Here is a 23,032-nt window from a genome sequence, read left to right as displayed (position 1 = left end):
GTTGGACGTATTGATATTGTGACGTCGTTGTTTGTCACCATTAGCTTGCCATTACTTATTTTTGTTTAAACCCTTAACTTAAAGACTTATTTGCCTCAATAACGCCGCGGTATATTGCGTTGCAGTGAATCGATACCCTTACTCCCACAGTGAACGCGTATTTTAGTGTTTGTATTTCACACGGATGTCTGTATTCCTCCAACAAACGCAAACGCAACGTGCGATCTGCGCAATGGTAGGAATTAACCTCGCCCAGAAATAAAATTTCCGTTACATCCTCCCATCGCCGTGTTATGATTTCGAGAAAGTGTGAATAGGTATCAAAGGGAGCTATTAAACGTTTTTCTAACAATGAGGCTAAATCCCAATATAGCGAAACAGTTGGTAATTAAGAGGAAACTAAATAGCGTTAATATAAACGCCACCGTTCAAACTCGTACACCCGAAAGATAACCTGTAACCCTCTATTGTTTACTTTTGCAAATCATAACAAGCTGATAAAACAGAGAAAAGGCGTTTTTGTTATTGTTTGTATTCATGTTTCGTCGGGTTCATTCATAAAGCGATTGATGTCATTTGGACCGAAAAGCTCTTGTTCTTCATGACATATTGACATTATTCGGATCAGTTATCGGATCTGATGACATACAATATCTTTTTGCTGACATACAACAGCTTTCAGTTCAGCTAGCAGATAAGAGTTCATTAACACGAAATGTGAGATGCTTTAGTCTACTCTCTATAGTGATACAGTCTTACGCAGCTTCTTTACTAATTAGCAGATCAGATTTGCTTGCATTTAAAGCAGCTAATACAGTATGGCCTTAAATGCAAGCTTGTTTGGTCAAACGCAACGTTTTTCAATTTTCATTTTAAACCAACAGGTTTCCAAATGTTGTTTCATTCCCTGTAATAGACTTTATGCATTACACACTTCATCTTGTCTTCTTAGTATAGTCTTAATCCGGTAATGGATTTCGTAACACCTTATACCCCGGCCCGCCGTCTTATTGGAATGTAGCATTACGCAAGACTTTTAAAAATATACTGTACATGATGGATCTTTGTTTACTAAAGAGTCTATGATGACATCTCCGTGACTAGATGTATTGGAGCGCTATGTAAGCGTACACATCAATCTGCCTTACTTTATGAATTTGCAATTGACGGTATTGCGCTACATAACGATTTCAGTAAAAGAGCGTGTTAACAAGGCCGAAGTAGTGATCGTCAAACGCTCATCGTTTGGTAGAATTTTTATAGTGTCCATAAATTTACAAGTGTCAAACTAATTATAGATCGTTTGATGCCATTACGTTGTTTATTTTTACGTAATTTACTGTATATGGATACATTATGTCACTCTGATATCCAACCGTACATGTCGCTTATAAAATTAAAACGACTCTGGGATCCATCTCGTAATAGCCGTCCCTCTACCAACTACAATATAGTCACACACACCTGGTGTTTTGACTTTTGACACAGCGGCCTAATACACGTTTCGGTCGGGACTAAAGGTTTTTCCGCTCTACAGTAAAGCAGCCATACCTTGTGTAAACAGTCGACAGCGATTTTTGTCAACTAACAATAAAGCTGATGTTACAGCTTTGCGTACTGTTGTTTTAGGGGCAAACATAGCGATAAGGGTGCGTTTTGTCCTACCAATGCCCGTCCGTGCAAAGAAAGCTCATATCAGCTTTTTCTGTATCAAACAGGTCGACTTCTTAGATGCATTCCTAATCAATCTACAGCAAATTATTGACATGAAGTATGTCTGTACATACGCGTCATTAGCTACTAATTAACTTAGTGTTTGTTTATTACAAGATGAGTTTTCCGCTTTCGAACGTATGATTGCTCTCGAATAAGGCATGTTTGTTTAACGTGTATAAGAGCGACTGCCGGTCGACCTTGCTGCCAGTACTAGGCTTACATTGGTCGGTAAAGTCAAGACTAACTGTTTTAACAATATTAATGTAAACTTAGTTTAGATCCTTCAAAGAGGGTTTTACAGTCAAAACAGGGTTTTCACATCACACACTAAATAACAAAACTCACCTTTTAAATTTTATGATTCTGTGAGATTTACTTTTTTTTTACTTACGACCTACGTTTTGGAAACGAAGTAGTAAAGTTGTCTGTTTCCAGTTAATAGACGAAAACGATGACGTATTCCACTTAAAATAGCTCAGTTCGCTGGTAGACCTGCCCTTGCTCTGGTGAAGTCGAAACAGTAATCACCGTTGCAACACCGTGAAATTCGTCGCATTTGTGCGGCAACGCATTTAGTACTTCTGCATGCTACAAGAATTTGACTGCTTGGCAAGTTTTTTAATAACAACGGCTGCTAATGATTTGTGCTTTTTGTCAAAAATGTTCGTATTGTGTTTTGGAACATATACTGTCAAGAGTTAGAAAAAATCACATAATTTAATTCGTCTTTGACTCTCACGTTTATACGAAGATATTCACTTCAATATTGACATCTCCTCACGAGTGACTTTCAGCGGTTACCGTTTAAAAATCGAATGTTTTGTTTCTCAACTTCGGCTTGAACACACATGTGGATTTACCACCTTCAGTCTTTTGGGGGCAATTACTTTATGTACAATGCAGACGTGGTATAGTCCTTATAACGTCTATAACTGTCTGGGACATGGTGGCACCGTCTTTGAAGTGCCGCTTCTACAAATGCATTTTAAATGTTGTTACTCGTAATATTCTTTGTCCGGTTTCAATAGAATTTTATTACCTTTTCCGTTTAAGACTGACTATTGTTTCTGTAATACTTTATACGGTAAATAAATTTATTTGTATAGGAAAGATTTTAATCCCGATTGTCGGTGTATGGATGTAATATGATGGGAAATCATAAAAATTACACGATGGAAATGAAATTGGTTTTCACAGATTTGTATCACATATGTTTTACATTTGGAAACGACGAAGTAAACTGATCAAAAAAAGTCGAAAACACGCCACGTCGCACCTATTGTAATTACCTTCAAAGAGAATACTGTAGACATACGCTTTTTCTTTTAATGCCGTCGTGCGTTTACGTTACGCTTTCTCCAACTTTGAGATGGAATTTCCTTTTTAAAAGGCTTGTTTGATGGTAACTTTTCTGGTTGGACAAAAAAAGCTTTCCGTGAAAACAAAAAATCTTGAAAGCGGCGTGTTAGCTAATCCAACCGTGTCCGTTAAGATGTTACCATTCACTTAAACGGCGAAAGACATATGAACCATTTACGCCATTTGCATCCGTTTCAGATCTTTTTAACTTCGCCTTTGTTTTGGTTTAGCCTTCTCACAACACGCCCTATGCTATTCTGTCTTGTTTAAATCTTCATACAGACGTTTCTTCAAGATTTAGTGGCCTTGGTAGTGGTTTTGATGAACCAATCGTAAAATGTATTTGTTTACGACAGCGTGCATTCAATGGTGATATATTTCTATTGCTGGAAAATTCCCATGCTCGGACTTAGGGTTAAAGCATAATAACCAATTACATCAGCATTATAGATAAGAGCAGCCAGTTTTAAGGCTGCGAACCACTTGAGGTCTCAAAACGTGGTTGCTGAGGGCAATTAGTAGCTCCGTCGCCCACTCATGCTGCTGTTGCGAAACATCGTTTCGGTTGTGTACTCCATTCAGAACATCGAATACCGAATTCTAAGCCTTTTTGTGTTTGGTGCGACTGATAATGCAAGGCACCCATAACACAGTCAAGTCCAATTAGCAATCTTTGACGAACACCAACACTTTTTCCCAAGATCTTGTCACTTTATATTTGACATGAAGTACAATAGGTCAGTTTGTCGTACATCGCTTTTGCGACGCATGACATTTTAAGTGTGACGCATAACAACTATCTCTGACCGAAAGTACAAATATCACGTGGTACAACGTAATTGAACGCAAAACCTGAAGCTGTTCTGATGAAACGATAACTTGGTTGTTAGATGAAGAGTCCATTATATCTTTCCCATGAATTCACTTCAGTATCCAAATGTACTTGTGTATGTTTGAAACCGCTAGTGTATGGATGTGACCGTTGATGCTATTTACTGCAGGGACCTTGTTTGTTCGTGTTGTTTGAAATAGACTTACGACGGAGCCTTCTGTCCAACTACTTCGAACTCGGTGCAAATGGGAGAAAAGCCTGCGATTATAAGTCTCCATTGTTCGTGTAAGAGGACATATCGTTTTTTTACAAAGGTGTATTTGACTGAGTATTTGTACACCTTCCAAGTGATAGTAATTGTGGTCTATGTACTTTTACGGTTTTAAAAGACTTTTAATGATTTTACTATAGCAAAATATAATTTCATCACAAAACCTTTTGAGTTTGTGTTACTAAAAATTCACTGTGTAGTATAATAACTGGGACGTCTTGTAGCATTTCAAAATCAGTTTACTTTTCTGAGTGTGTTTGCCTGTCAAAACTGACTCCGTCACAAAGGCTGGAGCGACGTTGCCAAATGGTAGATTTCAATTGAGCACCATAGAACGTTGGGGAATATGTCGTGTATAAGAATGAGATATAAATCTAGAGATTTTTATCCCTCCTTATGCTTTTGTATTGTGACCGTTTCCATCTTGATGTGAACAAACCGGTAAACAAACATCTTCGAGGTGGCTTGGCTTGAAATGGTGCTGTTATTTTTTGAAAGGGGCTGTCCAGTAATAAGTATATTCAACCTAGGTGATTTATGCTAGATTTTTCCATGTTTTCATTTGCTTTATATTTGAGCTGAACAACGTTTATAAAATGTCGATGAATTGGACTTTGGTTTAGCGCTTGTCTTCATTCGGTATTGTTGTGATGGCTTGTCAAGACCAGATTCAAACATACAAATATGTTTTGCAACAAATAGCACTTGTCCTTGTTTTGTTGGTTTAATGAACAACGTTCGCTTTTGGTAGTATCTTGGGTTGTGATATACTTATTGTAATTTTGTGAAGGATTAAATATATGCTGGATAACCAAGATAGCAAGACCAAGACACAGAAAAAACATCGGAACCTGTGATCTTGCAGAAGATGCCACATATTTTACCGATGGTTAAAGTTTTTCAATGCTATGTTTGTTTAAGCCTATTTCGACTGATGGGTGCGCGCACGGCTAAACAACAAACAATCAAAGGCTTGTTTATTCATTTTCGATTGTCTCGCCACCTTTCCGATTACTGTAAAACGCTTTGTTTAATTACGTTCGTCATGCAAGTTGGTAATTTTTGGCAAATAACAGTTCGAGGAAAACCGAACAGTTTTTAACATAAAATCGCTTGCTCACGGGATATTGTCTAACGCATGTCCAATTTTTTTGTGTAATAAGATCGAATGGTGCTTGATGTTTAGCCATACATTCATTTGTATAAAAGAAACAACTTTTTCTTCAAACCCTAAAAACTTGTTTATAGTAATAAGCCAATTAAAATTTGGAAAATATTTCTCATCTGTTACTTGCACAATACGTGGGTTTGTTTGGTGGTTTTAAATGCGACATGTCTAACATGGTTTTGTTCAAAACATTGCTGTAAATTCTAAACCTGCTGTTTTCGTAACTGAAGTTGGTTAATTTGCTCAGTGAACTTAGGTTTAACGGTCATTCACGTTCTAATAAATTAGCAAATCTGTGAACAACGTTTACTATGTAATTTGTGCCCAAACCTAAAAAACTAAATGTCAAGTAACCAGAAGCCCTATCCCAAATTTTTTATATAAATGAGTGTATTTGCACTTTGAATCTTTTGTGATACAGAAGACATCTATTGTGTATGCCTTTATACAGGAAAACCATAGCCAAAGATTTGTTTTTCTTGAAACCTTTATATCTTGACCCATAACTGGAAAAAATGGTGTTGGTATTTTCGTATTAACCGCACAGTTTCTGTAATGGAAAAGTAATAATTTATCGAATCTTTTGTTGAAGGCCCCACAGTGTTTCAGCGAACATTATTTTCTATTAAGAAAGCATTTTCAACACCTGTCTATGTGTTCTCAAAGCCTGTCAACACGTAAATGATTTACACATTGTTTTACAGAACCAGCAATATAAGTTCAGTATAGGCAAGCGTGAAACCTTATAGATTTATGTGTGGAGCAAACAACCATTGCGAGCGAAATCTGACAAACAGTAGGGTTTACCACAAGCGTTTCTTCACATGAAACGTATAGGACTTTGAACATAAGCAAGTATCAACTTTAATTTATAGCCAGGATTTGGTAAAATTTCTTTGGATTGCATCCTGAGTAAGAATGACGTAACTCTCGTAACGAATTACCTTATTGTGTGAAATGAAAACAGAAAACATCCCTGTCTAGGGTAAGATCTATTGTTCATTTGTTTGTATGTAATCCGATTTGTAGTATAAAGAAATTGAAACTTGTTTGCTGAGCATCGCGCTAGCTTCCGCATGACCAGCTTTTCTGTTCGGTAATTTCGACGACAACCACGCTTTCCAAACCGGTTCAATCCGGAACCCAAAGGGAGAAAGTCTGCCATGTCGTGCGACTATCTTTTGTCCGTAATCGAAGCCTGTCCGGTCTATTAGTTGATTATTGTGCTGCTATTATCGCGGTCTATTCGTCGTGTAAAGCAGACCAATTTTACCCAGGACTGATGGTCGGTTAGGAATAGGGTGGGACAATATAGTTGTCCATGAGTCACAATGCTCAGCCCATTTAATAGATAGCGTTTGCTGACGCAAAAACGCGTTTGGTTACTTTTCAAAAGCTTTGAAAGTCCCGCAAAAGTAGTAATTATCTGTGTATCTACTTTACAAGCCATCTGACTTTGCGTGGAATAAATTGGGCTATTGCAAAGTTAACCCATCCAAGCGTCGGGGTTGTGTAACTTGTGTTGTTTCTTTAAAGGAGCCCCAAAATATCCCCACGTGGGTGTTTACGTAATGGCGAAAATTAGGTTGATCCATTCGTTAATTTGCTAAAATGATGATGATGTTGAAAGAATCTCGCCGACATTATCAATCGTATCTGTTTGCTTAAAGCAGCTTAACCTACCATCAGATTCGCTTAACTTGGAGCTTTATTTTCATCTGCCGGCTTCTAAATCAAACCCAAGACACAGTATTTTCTGTCTGAAGAAGCGAAAACAATAAGCAGGGTCCTTGACATAGTCTGGTTTCTAAGCTCGGTTGGCGTGTGACTCACTGGATAACCAAAACCGGCAATTGTGCAAAACTAACTGTTTATTTGCGACGTAATACGTTAAATAGATTGAGTTAGGACAGCGACTATAGGAGCTCCCCGAAACGACACATTTGCAGTCGCCAGGCGCCCGTATTAAAATCATCAAAGGAATAAAATCAACAAGGGAACAAAATCAAAGTTATTAGAAAAAGACCGTTAAGGGATGCAATATCGCAAAGTCGGTATTTAGTTATATATGTATAAAAAAACACGAAGACTAAGCTTTGATGTAATTATTTTGAACTTCTTTTGAACTTGTTGCAGTGATGGCAATATTCCATTCTTGACATAAAAACGCGTCCCCATTGTCACATTGTGTTGTTTGATTGTGAGAAATGTAAACATACAATTTTTACGATCCGAAAATGATTGAAGTACTGGTTTTGCGGTATCGTTAACAACAAAGGCACGACCGCCCATTTAATTCTCAATTTTAAGAAAATTGCCACATGTTATAACAAGGATTGCCCATGCCCTATATAGCTTTATAAATTGAGCTTTCAAAGGCCGTTGCGGAAATTGTTTATGTTTTTATCTCTACTGCCATCAACTCAAAGTAAATTGTGGTAAATTTACCTACCTGAAGTTATTCGCATTTTATTGAATTTCATTTTCCTATCACAGACGTTCATCCGTAACGTTAATATAGAGACGAAAAGATTGTGGCACAGATTATACTTTTCACATTAGCTGGTAGTTATGAATTGCGTTGAGTTGTATTGCAGTTATGTTAAGTGTCATACAAAATACAAAATTGTAAATGGTTTTTTTCGTCGGCTTGAAACGTTTGTTTTGGCGTCATATATTACGCAATTTGTTTGAGTTAGGCTGCCATGCGTGGCAGGACGCAGACAATAAACGCATTTGTGTTTAGTTCGCTGCCTGTAAATTATCTTTTACCAGCAAAGACAATACATCGCATTGTTACCAACTTTTCGTAGGTTTGTTTACGATAATCTGCGTTTATTTTGAGATTTTAGCCGCATGGTAGAGGCATCAACGTCAAGCAATTGCACAAATCAACACATTACACAGGGCAATATATAACGGCTTACTTTCAAGTATATTCTTCTTTCTATATCCAACTCTTATCGACTGTTTATAATAATTGACATTGGCTAATTACTTAAACGGGAAGTGCACCGGTGAGATCGGATGTGCCTGTTTATTATCATTTGTCCTCTCTAACCTAGACCACCTATAGGGATTAACACGCTTACATGTCAGCGGTTTTGCATCGTTTAATCTTACATCAAATCTGCTTATTTTGTCCCATGTCGTCAGCGGCTTCTCCGTCCTGCCATTGGTCACTTTCAACTGTTTTGTTTCTCATTTGTGTTTCAAGCTACGCGACTGGGCGGAAAGTTCAAATTGCGATACTACCACTTTTTCTGCATAGGGAAATAACAATGCAAACTATTACCATTCATTAAAAAATACGTCAATTACAGTACTTGCGATAAAATTTCATCTCCTTATTCGTCATGGGTAATAGTATATTTCTTCAAACGTAATAAATAATTTTTTGTTACTTTCTACCTGAGCTACTGCAATTGACTTTGTTTTTTGCGTTTTGTATGCTAAAGTGTGGTTTGTATAATCAATGTTAAATTGTTACCAACCACAATTTCCCGGTTTATAACAATGGGCTGTTGTTTTACCCCATGACGGTATTATCGTTGAAAACGACATTGTAACTTGCACTAAATATTAAGTATTTTACCGAATGGTTCTAATAGAATAGACTATCGGAGAAACGTTGTAGAAGCGCCTAGATTTTACTCAGAATGCAGCGACGATTTTGCAGAATTTGTTTTTGCGTAATCAACCGTAATTGGCTGGAGCAAAATCCATTGTTGAGTCATAAAGCTCTTTAGGTATGACGATTTCTTCGCGTCACAGGTCACGCGTTTCAGAAGTGTGAAGTCTGAATAACACAACCCTGCGGGAAGCTTTTCTCTAGCGCGTTATCGTTTTGGTCTGTTTTTTAATCTGTTATAAATGACCCAACTAAGAATTTCAGCAGCTGGGAAACGACCCCACGCTCGAGTGATTACATTCATACTTGTTTAACGTCATTATTTAATTACCCCAATTTTGCCGTTCCCCAAATTTCAAAACAACTATGTGACGTCACAAAAAAAATAACATACTTCAAAGCATTTCCAGTTTTTATGATTAGACTATCAAGTTTCGAATCCGCGTTCTGTTACATCCGTATATTTATTGGAACTCATGAATATTTTATCAGCGCCGTGACAAACTGGTTAGAGAATTTCTAGCTTGTTGACTTGACAGTAATGCTGATTGTATTGCTTGTATATTGCCGGATATCTGTAATTGAGTGGTAAACTCAATTAAGAGAAGGTCGATGAGCAACTCTTACATAAAAAAACACTCCGATTTTAACAAGTAAAATTTAATGTGACTTTTATTGGGTCACACATGAGATAAAGTTGTTAAGTAGAGTGTTTATCAGGAAAACATTTATTTCCGTAGGTAACGTATATGCGTTTCCTATCATGGCTCAATACTTAAGACAAAACCACCTGTGGCGTCGCTACCTCATCCAGGCGCCCTGGTGTGATAAATTTGAAACAATTCGTATTAAATTCAAGACTTTGATACATTGATAACAATGGAACGTATGTTTTCATGAAAACTTTTTGTCTAAAGTGATGAATCAAAGAGTGAATAATAACAAGCGAAATAAACATCAATACAATGCTATTGTTTGACATGCGAGCGGCCAGGGTGTCTCCGTACAATTTTTTGGAGCCTTCGGTAACAATGGTTCTACGGAAGCAACGTAAACAGACCAGATCTGACATATGACCATACGGAGGAATCATCTTCAAGCCATTGTAAAGATTTAGCAATCCCCCCGCCTACAATTCGACACAAACAATGTATAACCCGCATAAGATACAAAGCTTGTTTTTTGAACTTTTCGGCTTTTCTTTCATGTGACAGTATGTTGACGGTCATTTCGGTTCGTCTTTATCGCCTGTTAGCAGATTCAGAGATTACCTTGCTTACGTAAAAGGAAAGCAATACGTTTTTTGGAAAATATGAGTCCTATAATCATTTAATTATTGATACATAACAAGAGATGAAAGACTATGTTATTAAGTGTAAGACTTCTATTTGTGTCCTTTTGCGATTGATTGACGTCATGCGTCGATCCCATGTCATAAATCTGTGGAAAATACAAGAAAAGAAACCAAGAAATTAGCCAACGGCGTGTTAGTTCGAGCTTCGAATGTTGTGGTCATGTATAGCGTATACTACCCTTACTCATTATATCTGCTATAAATCCAGTGTTTCACTCCCTCTGTGAAAGTAGAATGAGTTATTGCTTTTGACAACTTGGCTCTGGATAGCGTCTTGCATGTCACTTGACCACACTTACGACGTCCCAATTGAAAATTCCCATCAGTTCTGGTGTGGGAAATAATATCTATGCTCCACGCTACGTCAAAACAGCATACCTCGTATATTAAAAAGAGTTTCTTTCAATTATAGATTTCAGGGGTTAGTTTTTACGGCATTTCAAAGGTTCTCAAAGACTGAAAACTGTCAATTTTTCAAAGTTGTTGTAGAAGCTATTTTCTTCTATTATGCCATTAAAACTGCTTTCAACGCTTATTCAAGTTGATGGCTTGATGAAAGCGAGGTTTTTGCCAAACGTTCCACCATAATTGTTTCAAAAAGCATTTATGGTTTTACTTTTAAGTGAACCAGCTGAAGTTATTACGTGAGTCTTATACCAAAGAGGTTTTGTTTATGTTCGCCTTAAGTGCTTAAATTCCACAGAATTGTGCTTTCTGCTTGTTTGACTCTTCTGGGATTTGCCGACAGCCTTTCAACCGTATATCCTTTTATCTTCAAAATCCAATTAACAAGAAGTAAAATTCACCTTCAAACTTCAATATGCATAAAAATTCACTTTCAGAGTTTCCATAATACATATTTATTGTAACGGATTGTAAAGCTAACCTTTTTTAAAATGTTACTTTGATTGGTTTAATAGCAATATACTGAAATATTTCAGGGTTCTAGTCTGCTTCGGAAGCGTTCCTTAATAAGTATAGCCAGCTGAAATGAATGTTCGTTATGTTGGTTATATTTAAAGTGTATAGCATAGCTCTTGTAACTGTTTTCATGCTGTTGCCCCATCTACTGTCATTTCCTCTCAGTTTTTTGTTTACCGGGGTTTTTAGTGAATTCCTTTCAAGCAAAATCTCTGAAAGGACGGGCGAAGGCCAGCACAACAAAAACCGGCTGCATATACGCAGTGTCTCGTGTTCGGCGCTGACGCTGGTTTGTCTTGTTTGGGATGAATCAGTGCAAACCATAAGATTACGAGTTTTAAAAATGTGTATGATGTGGTTTGTGCCGGTTTTACCTGGCCCAAGCTGAAATTGCACCCTCGTCAATCGCTCCAAATCTTTTTCGTTGGCATTGAACCCAGCGTTGCTTTTAGAAATATTTCACGTACTTTGACAACCCATTGTGCTCAACAATGTCTACGGATCCACGGGGTACATCTCCATATAGGCTCGATGGGTCGTAGATCAGCACGTATTACGAATTTACGTGCTAGATGGCCTGAATTCCGAGCGTAGATTAACGTTGCACAAATACCAAAAAGAAAGCCGCGTAAATTGGTTTTCTATGCAGACTGAAACGGTCGTGGTTAATATTCGCAGTAATCTAGAAAGTCTGTGGTGGATTATAGCGAGGAGTGGGGTCATGTATTTTCTGTTGTGGTCTTTGATTTACCCGCTACAATAGTAACGCTACGTAAATCTAGTATTTTTGTCGTGCCATCTTCCTTACAGTATGCACAAATAATTTATCACTGTGATGGTTTACGGTCGTGAAGCGGTTAAATGTCGTTATGAATTTTACTCCAGCATGCATTACATTTTCTGTGATGCCACGGCATTGCATAGATACGGTTGTTATACAGGACCGGACTTTCACCGATGTTCCTCATTGAACTTTAGACTCCTATGGATTGCAATGTGTCAAAAGAAAGTAACGACATTTACAATAACTCCAGTTTGTTAACGCTTTATGGGTTTGCAGACGTAAATTTTACGACATGTTTCATCAGCGCGATCAGCTAAATTTCTCATTAAAGATAAAGCGCAAGGGCTTGTGTACATAGACCCTATGGACACAACGCTGTCAGGTTACAGTTAATTAAGTCCGCGCTAATCATTTACTTGATTGATATGTTGTTAGAGGACCCGGTATGTCGTTTGTATTGTCCGATAACCATACGTTTATCAACAAATCTTACTACCAAACGATTGTGCCATGAAACAAGACGATAAAAGGAAAAGATTTTCTACCCCACAGAAAGTTTTAAGATACTCCGGGGTTATTAAGCTATAAAACGCCGCGGTTAAAGCAAACAACCTCAGTCTCGTGACTATGTTTAAATCACAAACAATACCTGCTGCCAAGTGTCTAGAAGGCTTGTTAACGCATGAACCTTTTGCTCTTTCCCAAATATCGGTTTACCTGCAGCATGCATTAATTGTTACTGCTTTTATAAAACAAATATCAAATTTCATGTCAAAAACGCTGTTTGTGCGAATTTTTTGAATATTTTTCATTGTAGGAAACTGTACGCTATGCTAGCTTGTGCAAATTCAAAAATTATTATCAGAACGCAATGAAAACTATCCAGTAACTTGATTAAGTGTACTTCCCTTTTCTGACCCACATTGTCGTGTCATATGTAATGCGGGGTACAGTGCCCTTAAGCCCTTTGCTTTTTCGGTGTTGTCGACCGAAGCAGGAAGCCTCATTGAAACGCTAACAGATAGCTAGATTGCATGCAAAATGATGTCAATCTTGTAATCGAGACCAATTTACATCTATGTAGTATGCATCGGTAACCTTACCGTAAACTAACAAGCAGATTATTGCTTTTGTTACTGTTGTGGCAATACATTGTATCATTAACATTGCGACTTTGACAATGGCAGCAATGGTTTCGGCTTTTCGTAAATATTTGAAACGGTTGGTGACACGATTAATAATTATGCCTTTTCCTTTCCAGGTATTGTGAGGACAAATACACGAAAATTAGATCGAGAAACTGTCAGCCCAAGCAATCTTACATTCGAGGTATGTCGGCACCTGGATTGTTTTTCACATTTATGAATAATTTATTTTAAGCTTCTTTACAGTCAGTAGATTTTGACTCTATACGCGGTAATGAATGAAACAGTTAAACGTTGTGATACCACGTGATGTAGTAGGAAATTTTTTCTGCGTAACTAACCCACACCAGCACCACGTAACAATGCCTTGACATGGATATTAGAAAGCACTCGAAAAGGCAGTCTACTAGCTTATCCGCTATTGACACCATTTTCTTAAACAGATTTCCCGCGACTCAAATACGGTCTAATCAGCAATTTATTACGAAAATTAGTCATCTCTTCCCCAAACTCCTTGAAACGATGGCATTTGCTCTGAAGAACTTAACTAAACCACTTCTTGAATAACCACAAGCACGTTGTCGTGTTGAATCAGATGAACCTGTAGGACCGGGCCGCTAATACGTCACACGTTATGAGTGGACACTTGAAATGACCAGCAGTGTCCCTGCGTCACGACTCCCCACGAGATTCCCCTCCTTATCCTATCAGGGTTTCACAACCGCAGCTACTTAAGCATTTGAGCAGCAGTATGTTAGCAAAGTGAATTTTTAGTGGCAACTCGTTCAATATTCGATTAACGTCGGACACCCACGCAATGGAAGCGAACCTTGCATCATAACGAGCTGTTCATTGGCGTAAATTGCTGTGTGCACAGTACATTAACGAATAATTATCGTCATTGTTGTACACACATAGCATATCATAGACTTCATTGTTAAACTTTTAAAGGTTATTTTTTTTCATTTACTAATTACGCAATATTTGAAAAAAATGTTTACATCGCAATACCACACTCGGTCTGTTTCGGGAACGTTTAAACGCTCTCTGATGAAATGTAATAAAAGTCTGTATTTCCAAACAAGCTTTCACTCACTTGCTGAAGAACAAAGGAAATTTCAATTAACCCACTAAACTTTTGCTTATGGTTAGTTTCAATGAAAGAAGTAATAATTCACGTAATTCACGACGAGTTGAAAACAGTGTTAACTATTTTATCATCACTTAATACAGAAAACGAATTCCTGAAGAATCTAAATTCGGGAAAATGTCTGCGGTTTCTAAAGATTTTCCACTCCCTATATCAGTCAGTCATCATTTTCGTTTTTTAGGATTATGTCACGATTTAACTGTCAAGTCATATGAGTTTGAAGGGGTGATGATGTGTGACCTTTGTCGCAGGTCAACGTTTAGCTGAAACACCAAATCATTGGCAGTTCATCGTGATTCTGTTCGTTTTTTGTTAGACTTTATTTGCCACATGTTTACATTTTCCATTTTAAAGGGTTCTATTTTTTTCGCAACCTTGTGTCACATTTGTATGCCATGATCAACATTCTGAATGTTTATAATTCGTTTGACCTGCAAAGCAAAAGTCAACAAGTCAATAATGTGGTGTAAATTTTCAGAACTTTTCACCCCAGACAAATGAGATCCTTTTATTTAATAAACTTTAAAAGTTGTTTAAGGTAAATCTAAATCTAGGGCTCACGATATGTTCACTCATTTTTAGTAATATTGATTTTACTTGAAATTGGATAGACGCATATGATACGTTTTGGGTAAATGATTGGGTATGACACGTAAACTTTCAAGACTCGGCCAACACAATTATTATAAAAAGGCTCATTACAAAAACTTCTGCCAAACTACATTTGCGATCTTCATCGAAAAGTATTCGTAAATATAAACGAGTACAATACATAGGTTACAATACATACAAACGATGAGTCCCATTACGAAGCAAAACACATTGCTTTGAGCTAGTGACTTCCTATGTATACAAATTCTTTATTTTCACATTCAACGGTGAAGTATAGCGTTCTGTAAAATAGGCAATATGTGCTTAGCCGGGAGCCAAATCGCGGTTTTGAGGTATTTCAGGCTAATTGGTAGCAATGCCAGCATGACCCTTTGTATGACGTAATTTTAACCCTTGCAGCCCCAAAAAGATAACATCTTTGCTGTGTTTTCGTCCCATTACTTTGCTCGATCTTCAACTGATACGACGTTCATTACGTAACACTGATAAGCAAAAGGCGTATGTTTTTCTCAAAGCCAAATTTTATTCGAAGTCCCATTGTATTAAAACGCCAGTTATCCATTTTACCACGGTTTGCTGACGTACTAGGCTTCTTTTGGGCGTTGCTAACTAGACTTGATTTATAGTATTTGGATAACCGCTCGCTGAACAAAAGCGTTTTATCGCGAATTGATTTGTCTCGCTAATCTGTAAGAGTGTATGAGCCAGTTGTAACTTTTCACATGGCTCAGTTCAATTTGTAAAGCACCCTGAAGGAATTCGCACTCGGCCGAGACGATAGTGCTTTTCATGCTCATATGGTTTTTCTTACCCTTGTAGATTTTCAACCCAGAGAGAATACCACCCAAGTGGGTATGCAAACGACGCCAAACCAAGCGATATAGTGTTGGCAAGTTTAAAATTACAAACATGCATAATGAGTGTATACTTTCTAGGTATTATAACTTCGTTTTTTTATGATAAAATCATTTTTCCGTTAGGATATTTTGTGTTTGACGGGTGTTTGACCTTAAGCAGAATTTGGTTTGTTTGTTAAAAGTCGACAGCAGACAGATGATAATACAGATGAAAACTGCTCACAAAACGTGATCTGAGGTTGTTTTAATTGCTATTTTGTTGAATCTGTTCGAACTAATGCCAAATTCCAGAACTTTGAACGTAACAAACTGTCTATTTATAAGTAAGTATACGGGTTAGAACATACACGCAGACTGAGATACAAAATCAGATAATTTTGCCATTTGTATAGCATACAAACACTTTTGCATGTTTGCTTATAACGTTTACAAGCTCAAATGTTTATGTTCAACAAAAGATATGTTGGTAAATTAATCAACAAGGTCTTTAAAAAGCTCTTTGTTTGCCCATTTTTTGACACTTTCACCACTTGAGGAAAACGTGTCAACACTAACCAATATTTAGAGATTGCTTTTTAACAGAAGAAATTATTTCTGCTCGTATTTAGACAATTTGTTAAGATTTTTGAAATATCGCGCTCGTGTTCACTGGATAACTTAATTGCTTTCAGGCTCTTTGGTTGCTTATCGTCGTTGTTCGAGCTATATTAAGTTAATAAACTACTCCCATACGTGATGTCCTAGCCAGTTCGGTCTAACCGCGGTTTAATAAAAAGTAGCCCACATGTCAGGCACTGGGCTTCATCGTGTAAACGCTTTGTTTTGTTGACGGTGAAAGCGTGCAGCTGCAAAAATACGAGGCCAAGAGCTTACCCTACGGGACACATGGTTATACAAACAATGTCGCAGTGACGAACCCATTAGAGGTCAATATTCTGGTGAAAAACTACCAACAAGTAATGAAAACATCAATAACTCTTCGCTTGACCCTTTTCCTCTCAGAGATGAAATGAAATTGCCGATTTCGCAAGATAACTGTGATACATTATATTGCTGAACTGTATCCCTGCTGTCCACGCCTCTCCTTTGTATTAAAGCGCGGATTTCAATTGAATGGTTAGATCCTTTTGCTATTCAGTTGCAGCCGGGTATAGTGAAACACTATCTTCTTAAGCCGGCGCCTCCGTAGGATTGTTTCATTGTAGCTACCGTCTATTCACTAGCATCCATTAAGCACGAAAACTTTTTTAAACCATCGTCCAAAGATGGTACAGTTAAGGATTATTTCTCTGTGGTGCTGCTATAGATAAAATGCCTTCAGGTCGTGTTCTTTGAGATGTTTTGACTATTTACGCCTGAAAATCTCAATGTTTACCATCGGAGTAACACTTCAACCATCATGAACTATTTTGCTTACAAATATGAACAACGCACACGCGAGTCGAAATACTCCCGTTTATTCCGATAAACGAGCCGTTTCTAATCCATGACCCCATTTGTCGAAGATCAGCGATCCTATGTCAAGCATGTCGTCTCGCGCTACCCTGTTTACCTACCGCTACACCATAACTGGTTATTTCGCGTGCCAGTCATTTTTTGGACCATCATTTGGTGTAGGTTTCCACCACCACAACCATACGCACCCTTATTTATTCATTCCATCGGCCAGCTCTTACTAAATTTTTGATAAATTTACTCGATTGAGCGCTAGTTTTACTTCATGTTTTATTTTTTCAGGTCAGGATATCTGACGGAGGCGACTTCCCTCTTTCAACGACAATCAAGGTCTTTGTCAACATCACCGATGTCAACGACAATTCTCCCAGGTTTTTGTCGGACAGCTTCGTTCAAGACGAAATAAAACTTCCAGCCAAGAATCGTACCAGAGTTTCTTTCCCAATGTAAGTCGATCCGAGTATTAAGATATTGTTCCGTACTAAGTAACCAAAAACGATGTAAACAAAAATAATAGCAGTAATATAAAAGAATAGTGGAGTAATTTTGATTTCTGAGCTTTCGTGTAACGGTAATCTAACCCATGTCCTTTGCCGCTGAACCCAGTTGCAGTCATTATCAGACGGTCATTTTTGTTACAGCGCTCGTGTGGTTGCCCTTGATGAAGATTCTGGCCCCAACGCCGACATCGACTATAAGTTGGTAAACAGCAACGGACGCTTCTCTATTCACCCAAAAAATGGAATTATCAGCACAGACCAAGCCTTTCATGATGACCGCAGCGTTATTAAAGTAAGTGTTCCAGATATTGCGATAGTAAAGTAAGCGATGATATATTTCAGCAACGAGCCTGTAGCAGGATTTTACGATATGCACATTTTCACAGGTAGCTGCTTACGATCTGGGTAAGCCACAAGGCAAGTCGAAGATCAAGCGGGTCGAAATAGAATGGGGTCCGCATGTACCCCGGACGGCTAACGCACCCCGGTTTACAAGCGACGATCTGCAAGTCATAAACATGTACTATGAGCACGTTAGCGTCGAATACGTACGAGACGAAACACAAGTGAAAAACAAAAGATACATTCGTACAGTAGAAGCGACAGACGTGGACAGTGACCGACTGTGGTTCTACATAATCCGTGAGTTATATTTTTCTTTTCTTAAGTGTTCGAATTGTGGCCGCATTACGTGGTCTCTGGGAAAATGTGATAATTGCTTCAAATGAGAGATTTCGACAATTGGAAAATTCGTGTGGTCTTCATAATAATTTTTATCCTAAAATTATCCAATCAAAGGATTATCGTAAAACTCCCCATTAAAAATCAACAACAGAAGATTACACGTTTTCTCGTCTTTCATGTCAGCCCGACTTTTGTCGAGTTCAAGCAATGGTCCCGGCAAGATCTGTCAAATGTGTGAAGCCACATGCGTAGCGCAGCGTCGGTCTTTTTACCAAGACTGAGTGCAATGTCTGTAGTGTGCTGTAAACAGTATCTTACTTCAACGATTGGCACTAATCCGGGCTTGGAACATAACCGGCGTCAGATCTGCATTTGTGTGTAATTAGCATTAAGCGTGGTAATCCCTTGACCTCAAAACCTAATCTTTTTTCGCAAGAGGATTATCAATTGATCACTTCAAAACGTCACATTATAGTTCACCTGCAGACGTACTGGCGCAACGTTATGAAGTAAAAGCACATCGCCGTCACAACTTCATTACGAAATATTTCCCCCGATATAGTCTGAAGTAGGTTATTCATAAGCGCTCATGATTTAGATACATGTTTATCATAAATATCCTCAGAGATCCTGCCCGTAAGGGTATCATTACATACAGTCATAACTTTTTACCGTACCACTATGTTAAGAGGCCGCGATTTTGGTATCCGATTACTCGTAAAGACTGACAAGCGTTTTGCGGAATTTCAGCCTTGAGTCCTGATACCATACAGCTTTTAGTGGGGTCCTCACAACAGTAAAAGCGCTTTATGCGATAAACTCAAAGCCGCAGGGTTAAAACATTTGTTGAACTTGAGGATTAATGGCGTTATTCAATACTGTTATTGCCGATTAGTAGATTGATCATATCGATATTACCGCTTTTCCATTTTTTTATACCTTTAACACAAACGCACTTGACATTTTCATGGTAACGTTAGCTGTTTAACTGTCAAGGCTATCATTTATAATACTCGAACGTTCAAGAAGTTTTTTGTTTATTTTGTGGCGGCACTTTGAGTGGCGCGTGTGTGAATATTGAAAAGGATTCGGGATTAGATACCTTAATCGGTGGTTCCGTTACATTTTAATGTGTGATCAAGCATCCACAATGCAAATTTTATGTTTGCGATAACTCTTAATCCCTTATCACATATGGTGCTATCGATTACACAATATGTACATTTTTGTGCAAGTATTGAAAGCGTGAGATCATATTTAGCATCTTCTTTGAAGCAAAATATTTCTTGTGTTTAGAATTACAGCAAAAAATTTTCACCACCCTTGTCTACCAAATCTGCTTGTTAAAGATTTCAGCTCAGTAGGTTCGCAGTAAAGTTTAAGTTCACTCCTTTTCTTGCAGAAGGGAACGATGATGGAATGTTCCACATCAACTCAGATGGGTCCTTGTTCATAACTGGACACCCGGATGCGGAGCGGAAAGATTTTTACAATTTGACCATTCAAGTCACGGATGGCTTCAACAGCGACTTTGCAGACGTAAGTTTTCTACGCTTGTACGCTGTTTTACGCCCAAAATCGAACGCTATTGCAAGTTTTATCCAACGTACGCACACGAATCTGTAAGCATTTGACGAAAGGGAACTAAAATTTCTTGCAGGTTCCTGTACAGATCGGGGACATCAATGATCATAGACCGGTGTTCAGCCATGAAGTTTATCACGCATCCATTTCTGAAAATTCTCCCGCCAATTCTCCGATCCTCAGGGTCAGTGCAACGGATGGTGATATTAGTGCGAGGAACAAGGATCTGATCTACAGTATCAGAGGATCGATCGATCCTTTGAGCCGCGACAAGTTTCGCATCACGTCTCGTGGTAAGACGTCATGGTTTGATAAAACACTTGTAGTGATAAATTTTTCTGCAAATAGGAGTCCTGAGTTTCACTGATGCCGTCAGATATTCAACTGAATGGCATATTGTAACTATATTGTGCTACTCGCATTGGCATTTTAGTGACGTTTTAAATGCGATTCATTAACATGCGTTGTATACTTGTACAGGTCAGATATATACAACAGTAATGCTGGATCGAGAAGCTCAGCGGGAACACACATTAACGATAGGGGTTGACGACCAAGGCGCACCAGGGTCACTGCAGGTGAAGATATCTACTTCCAATGTATCTTACAATACCGGCATACATTAAATTTAGTTACATTTTTCAAGTACGTATTCAAAAGTAGAAATGCTTTAAATTACCTAGTTATTTTTTCAGGCGTATTGTCGCGTCGTTATAACGGTAGAAGACACCAATGAACATCCGCCACGCTTCACCGCATCCAGCTACTCGGCTCTGGTGATGACCGGAGCTGCCGACGCTCAAGTGGGAGCGGACGATTCCGTTGGAAAAGTTGCACTGCGTGTGCGAGCCACGGATCAAGATCAAGGCGAAAATGCAAGAGTCATTTACTCTATATCAGCCGGTAAGCCGCTTACGTTTGACATGTCTTATTTTCAATTTGATTTTACGCTTAATATTTAATAAGTCAGATGTGGCCGAGAATTGGTTTCTTTCTACATGAGTTATATTACCACTTCGCTAAAAGAATATACTTTCTGCCCTTAAAATCAACCAGTAGCTGTAACACAGTAATTGATTTTCCTCTGTCCTACAAAAGGGAGATTCTCCATAGACACGGCACTTTTTCGAACGCGTCCGTTTCATCATAAAATCAAAGGCCACCATCTTAAGGAACGTTTTAGCGTAACGTATTGATTAATTCTGTGATTCTACTAAGGCTAAACCAAAGGAAATTATTCGCTGTTGAAATAATACGCATGTCAACAAGTCGGTCTTGAAGGAAATAGATTGAAGAAGCACATATGTGCAGCCTCGGCCGAAGGTTATCTAATTTCCACAGAATATACAGTACCACATTTTCCGTCCGAACCACAGCGATATTTATTGTTATTGGATAATATACGGCCACTATATTGGTTTATCTAGGACAAGTGGCGTCTTAGTGATATTTTCGAGGCCCAGAAGAGGAACGGTTTGACTTTATTCTCCTCTAAACCTACAGGGATTCTTTTAATTCGGATAATTGTTGGCACAATCGTTTATAAACACAACTATACGACCAGCAACCCGTGGATATATATACCAAGGGAAATAACTTACATACAGGTTTAACAAAACGTTGAAACCGTAAGCACTGGTTACTAACGGGTGGTACACATCTTGTGTTTCTCTAACGGTCGCAGTTTTTAGTTTATCAGCTCCAATTGCTGGTTATCTCAACCATCTCATGTATTTCTAACCACTCAACCGACTTTCCCATGCTCCATGATAGATTTTGCAACCACGTGACTCAGTCATCCGTTTTGTGAGCGAATCGCGAGTGGCGATTGAAATGTACAATCGGTTTTCCTTCTCTGTCAGGAGCAATTACGTTTTTACATTCGTTTTATCTCGTCCCTTTCTGGCTGCCTGGTACATTGGAAGGTTCCCATTAAGAGGTGACTCACCTAAAAGCGCGTTATACAGCCTGATTTTGATAGCTTTAGCGTTAGCCGCGATTCATGTTTTGTCTTTTTGCTGGTTTGCACCCCTCTGTAAAATGGCCATTTAGAAATTTAATTCAAAAAGAAATAGTCTTTGAAACGATCTCATTTGTGTTAGAGAGACTATTACAATATTTTACAAGCTTAGCCTTGTATTTTCCATTGTTTGAGGAAATAACATGATCCTATTCACGATTTGTTTAAAAAAAATTTCTGCTTCCTCTGTTAATTTCGGTATATTTTGTTGACTAGTGAAATTTGATTTTTCTTTATGGCCCGTTGGCATTGCAGAAATGAAGTCTAAGATTTTGCACTGTCACTCTTCATCATGCTCGTATCCTTTTCAGCGTATTGTCAAGTGGCGCTATACCTTACATTTCATGTGGTACCGATTTTTAGCAATTCTCAAAACATTCAGTTAGCTGGACCTTACTGTTATTTTCGGCGACCTCATGGTTACTAGAAAAAACTATTTGTTGTTGGGCTGATTTTGGTAATACTTACCTAATAGTCTAGTTTTTCATATACTTGATTATAAAGTTTACTCGAAGTTGATCAAACAAGGTTGAAATAGCTAAACAAAAAAGTTTCAGTTTAACCAACAGGAATGAAACTTAATAAAAAAATCCAAATGTCTTTCTATCAAGTCGTCAGAAATGTGAAAGCTTTGTAGCGTTTTAAAATAAATGAGACAATTTATGTTTGGAAACTGAAAAACTTTGCTATTAACGGGACCCTTTAAAATTCTTGAAATAGTTCCGGCCTAATCTCGACCGTATACTTTCATTACTGAAGAGATTCCGAGAGTATTTTTTAAGAAAGCTTAACCAAGCACACCATTACTTAAAGATTATTTTGCAAATTGTTGCTTATAGTTCACAAACCGCAATGTTTTCACGTTTCTCAAACCGTAGACTGAGCTGTATTTTTAATGTGGTATTGGATTATAAGTCGGTTTTGGCCATCTGCGTAATATCATAACTCATCCAAACAACTTTACCCCAAGCAGATTCCTTGGGCACCTT

General features: G+C 38.1%; 1 protein-coding gene across 4 annotated transcripts in view; it reads left to right on the top strand.

The window, feature by feature from the left end:
* LOC143461472 (protocadherin Fat 1-like) overlaps positions 1 to 23,032 on the top strand; it is a 51,785-nt gene that overhangs the window by 9,511 nt on the left and 19,242 nt on the right. For all 4 annotated transcript variants that reach the window (XM_076959252.1, XM_076959253.1, XM_076959249.1 and 1 more), the window contains exons 5-12: positions 13,298 to 13,365; positions 17,538 to 17,701; positions 17,897 to 18,047; positions 18,142 to 18,397; positions 19,842 to 19,978; positions 20,100 to 20,316; positions 20,504 to 20,601; positions 20,719 to 20,926. In XM_076959252.1, the coding sequence (XP_076815367.1) occupies positions 13,298 to 13,365; positions 17,538 to 17,701; positions 17,897 to 18,047; positions 18,142 to 18,397; positions 19,842 to 19,978; positions 20,100 to 20,316; positions 20,504 to 20,601; positions 20,719 to 20,926 (1,299 nt within the window). The remainder of the gene's footprint in view (positions 1 to 13,297; positions 13,366 to 17,537; positions 17,702 to 17,896; positions 18,048 to 18,141; positions 18,398 to 19,841; positions 19,979 to 20,099; positions 20,317 to 20,503; positions 20,602 to 20,718; positions 20,927 to 23,032) is intronic.

This window comes from Clavelina lepadiformis, chromosome 1, assembly GCF_947623445.1.
Source record: "Clavelina lepadiformis chromosome 1, kaClaLepa1.1, whole genome shotgun sequence".
In the NCBI taxonomy this organism is placed as follows: domain Eukaryota; kingdom Metazoa; phylum Chordata; class Ascidiacea; order Aplousobranchia; family Clavelinidae; genus Clavelina; species Clavelina lepadiformis.
Note: the sequence above shows the minus strand (reverse complement) of the source record. Positions and strands in the feature narration are given on the sequence as shown.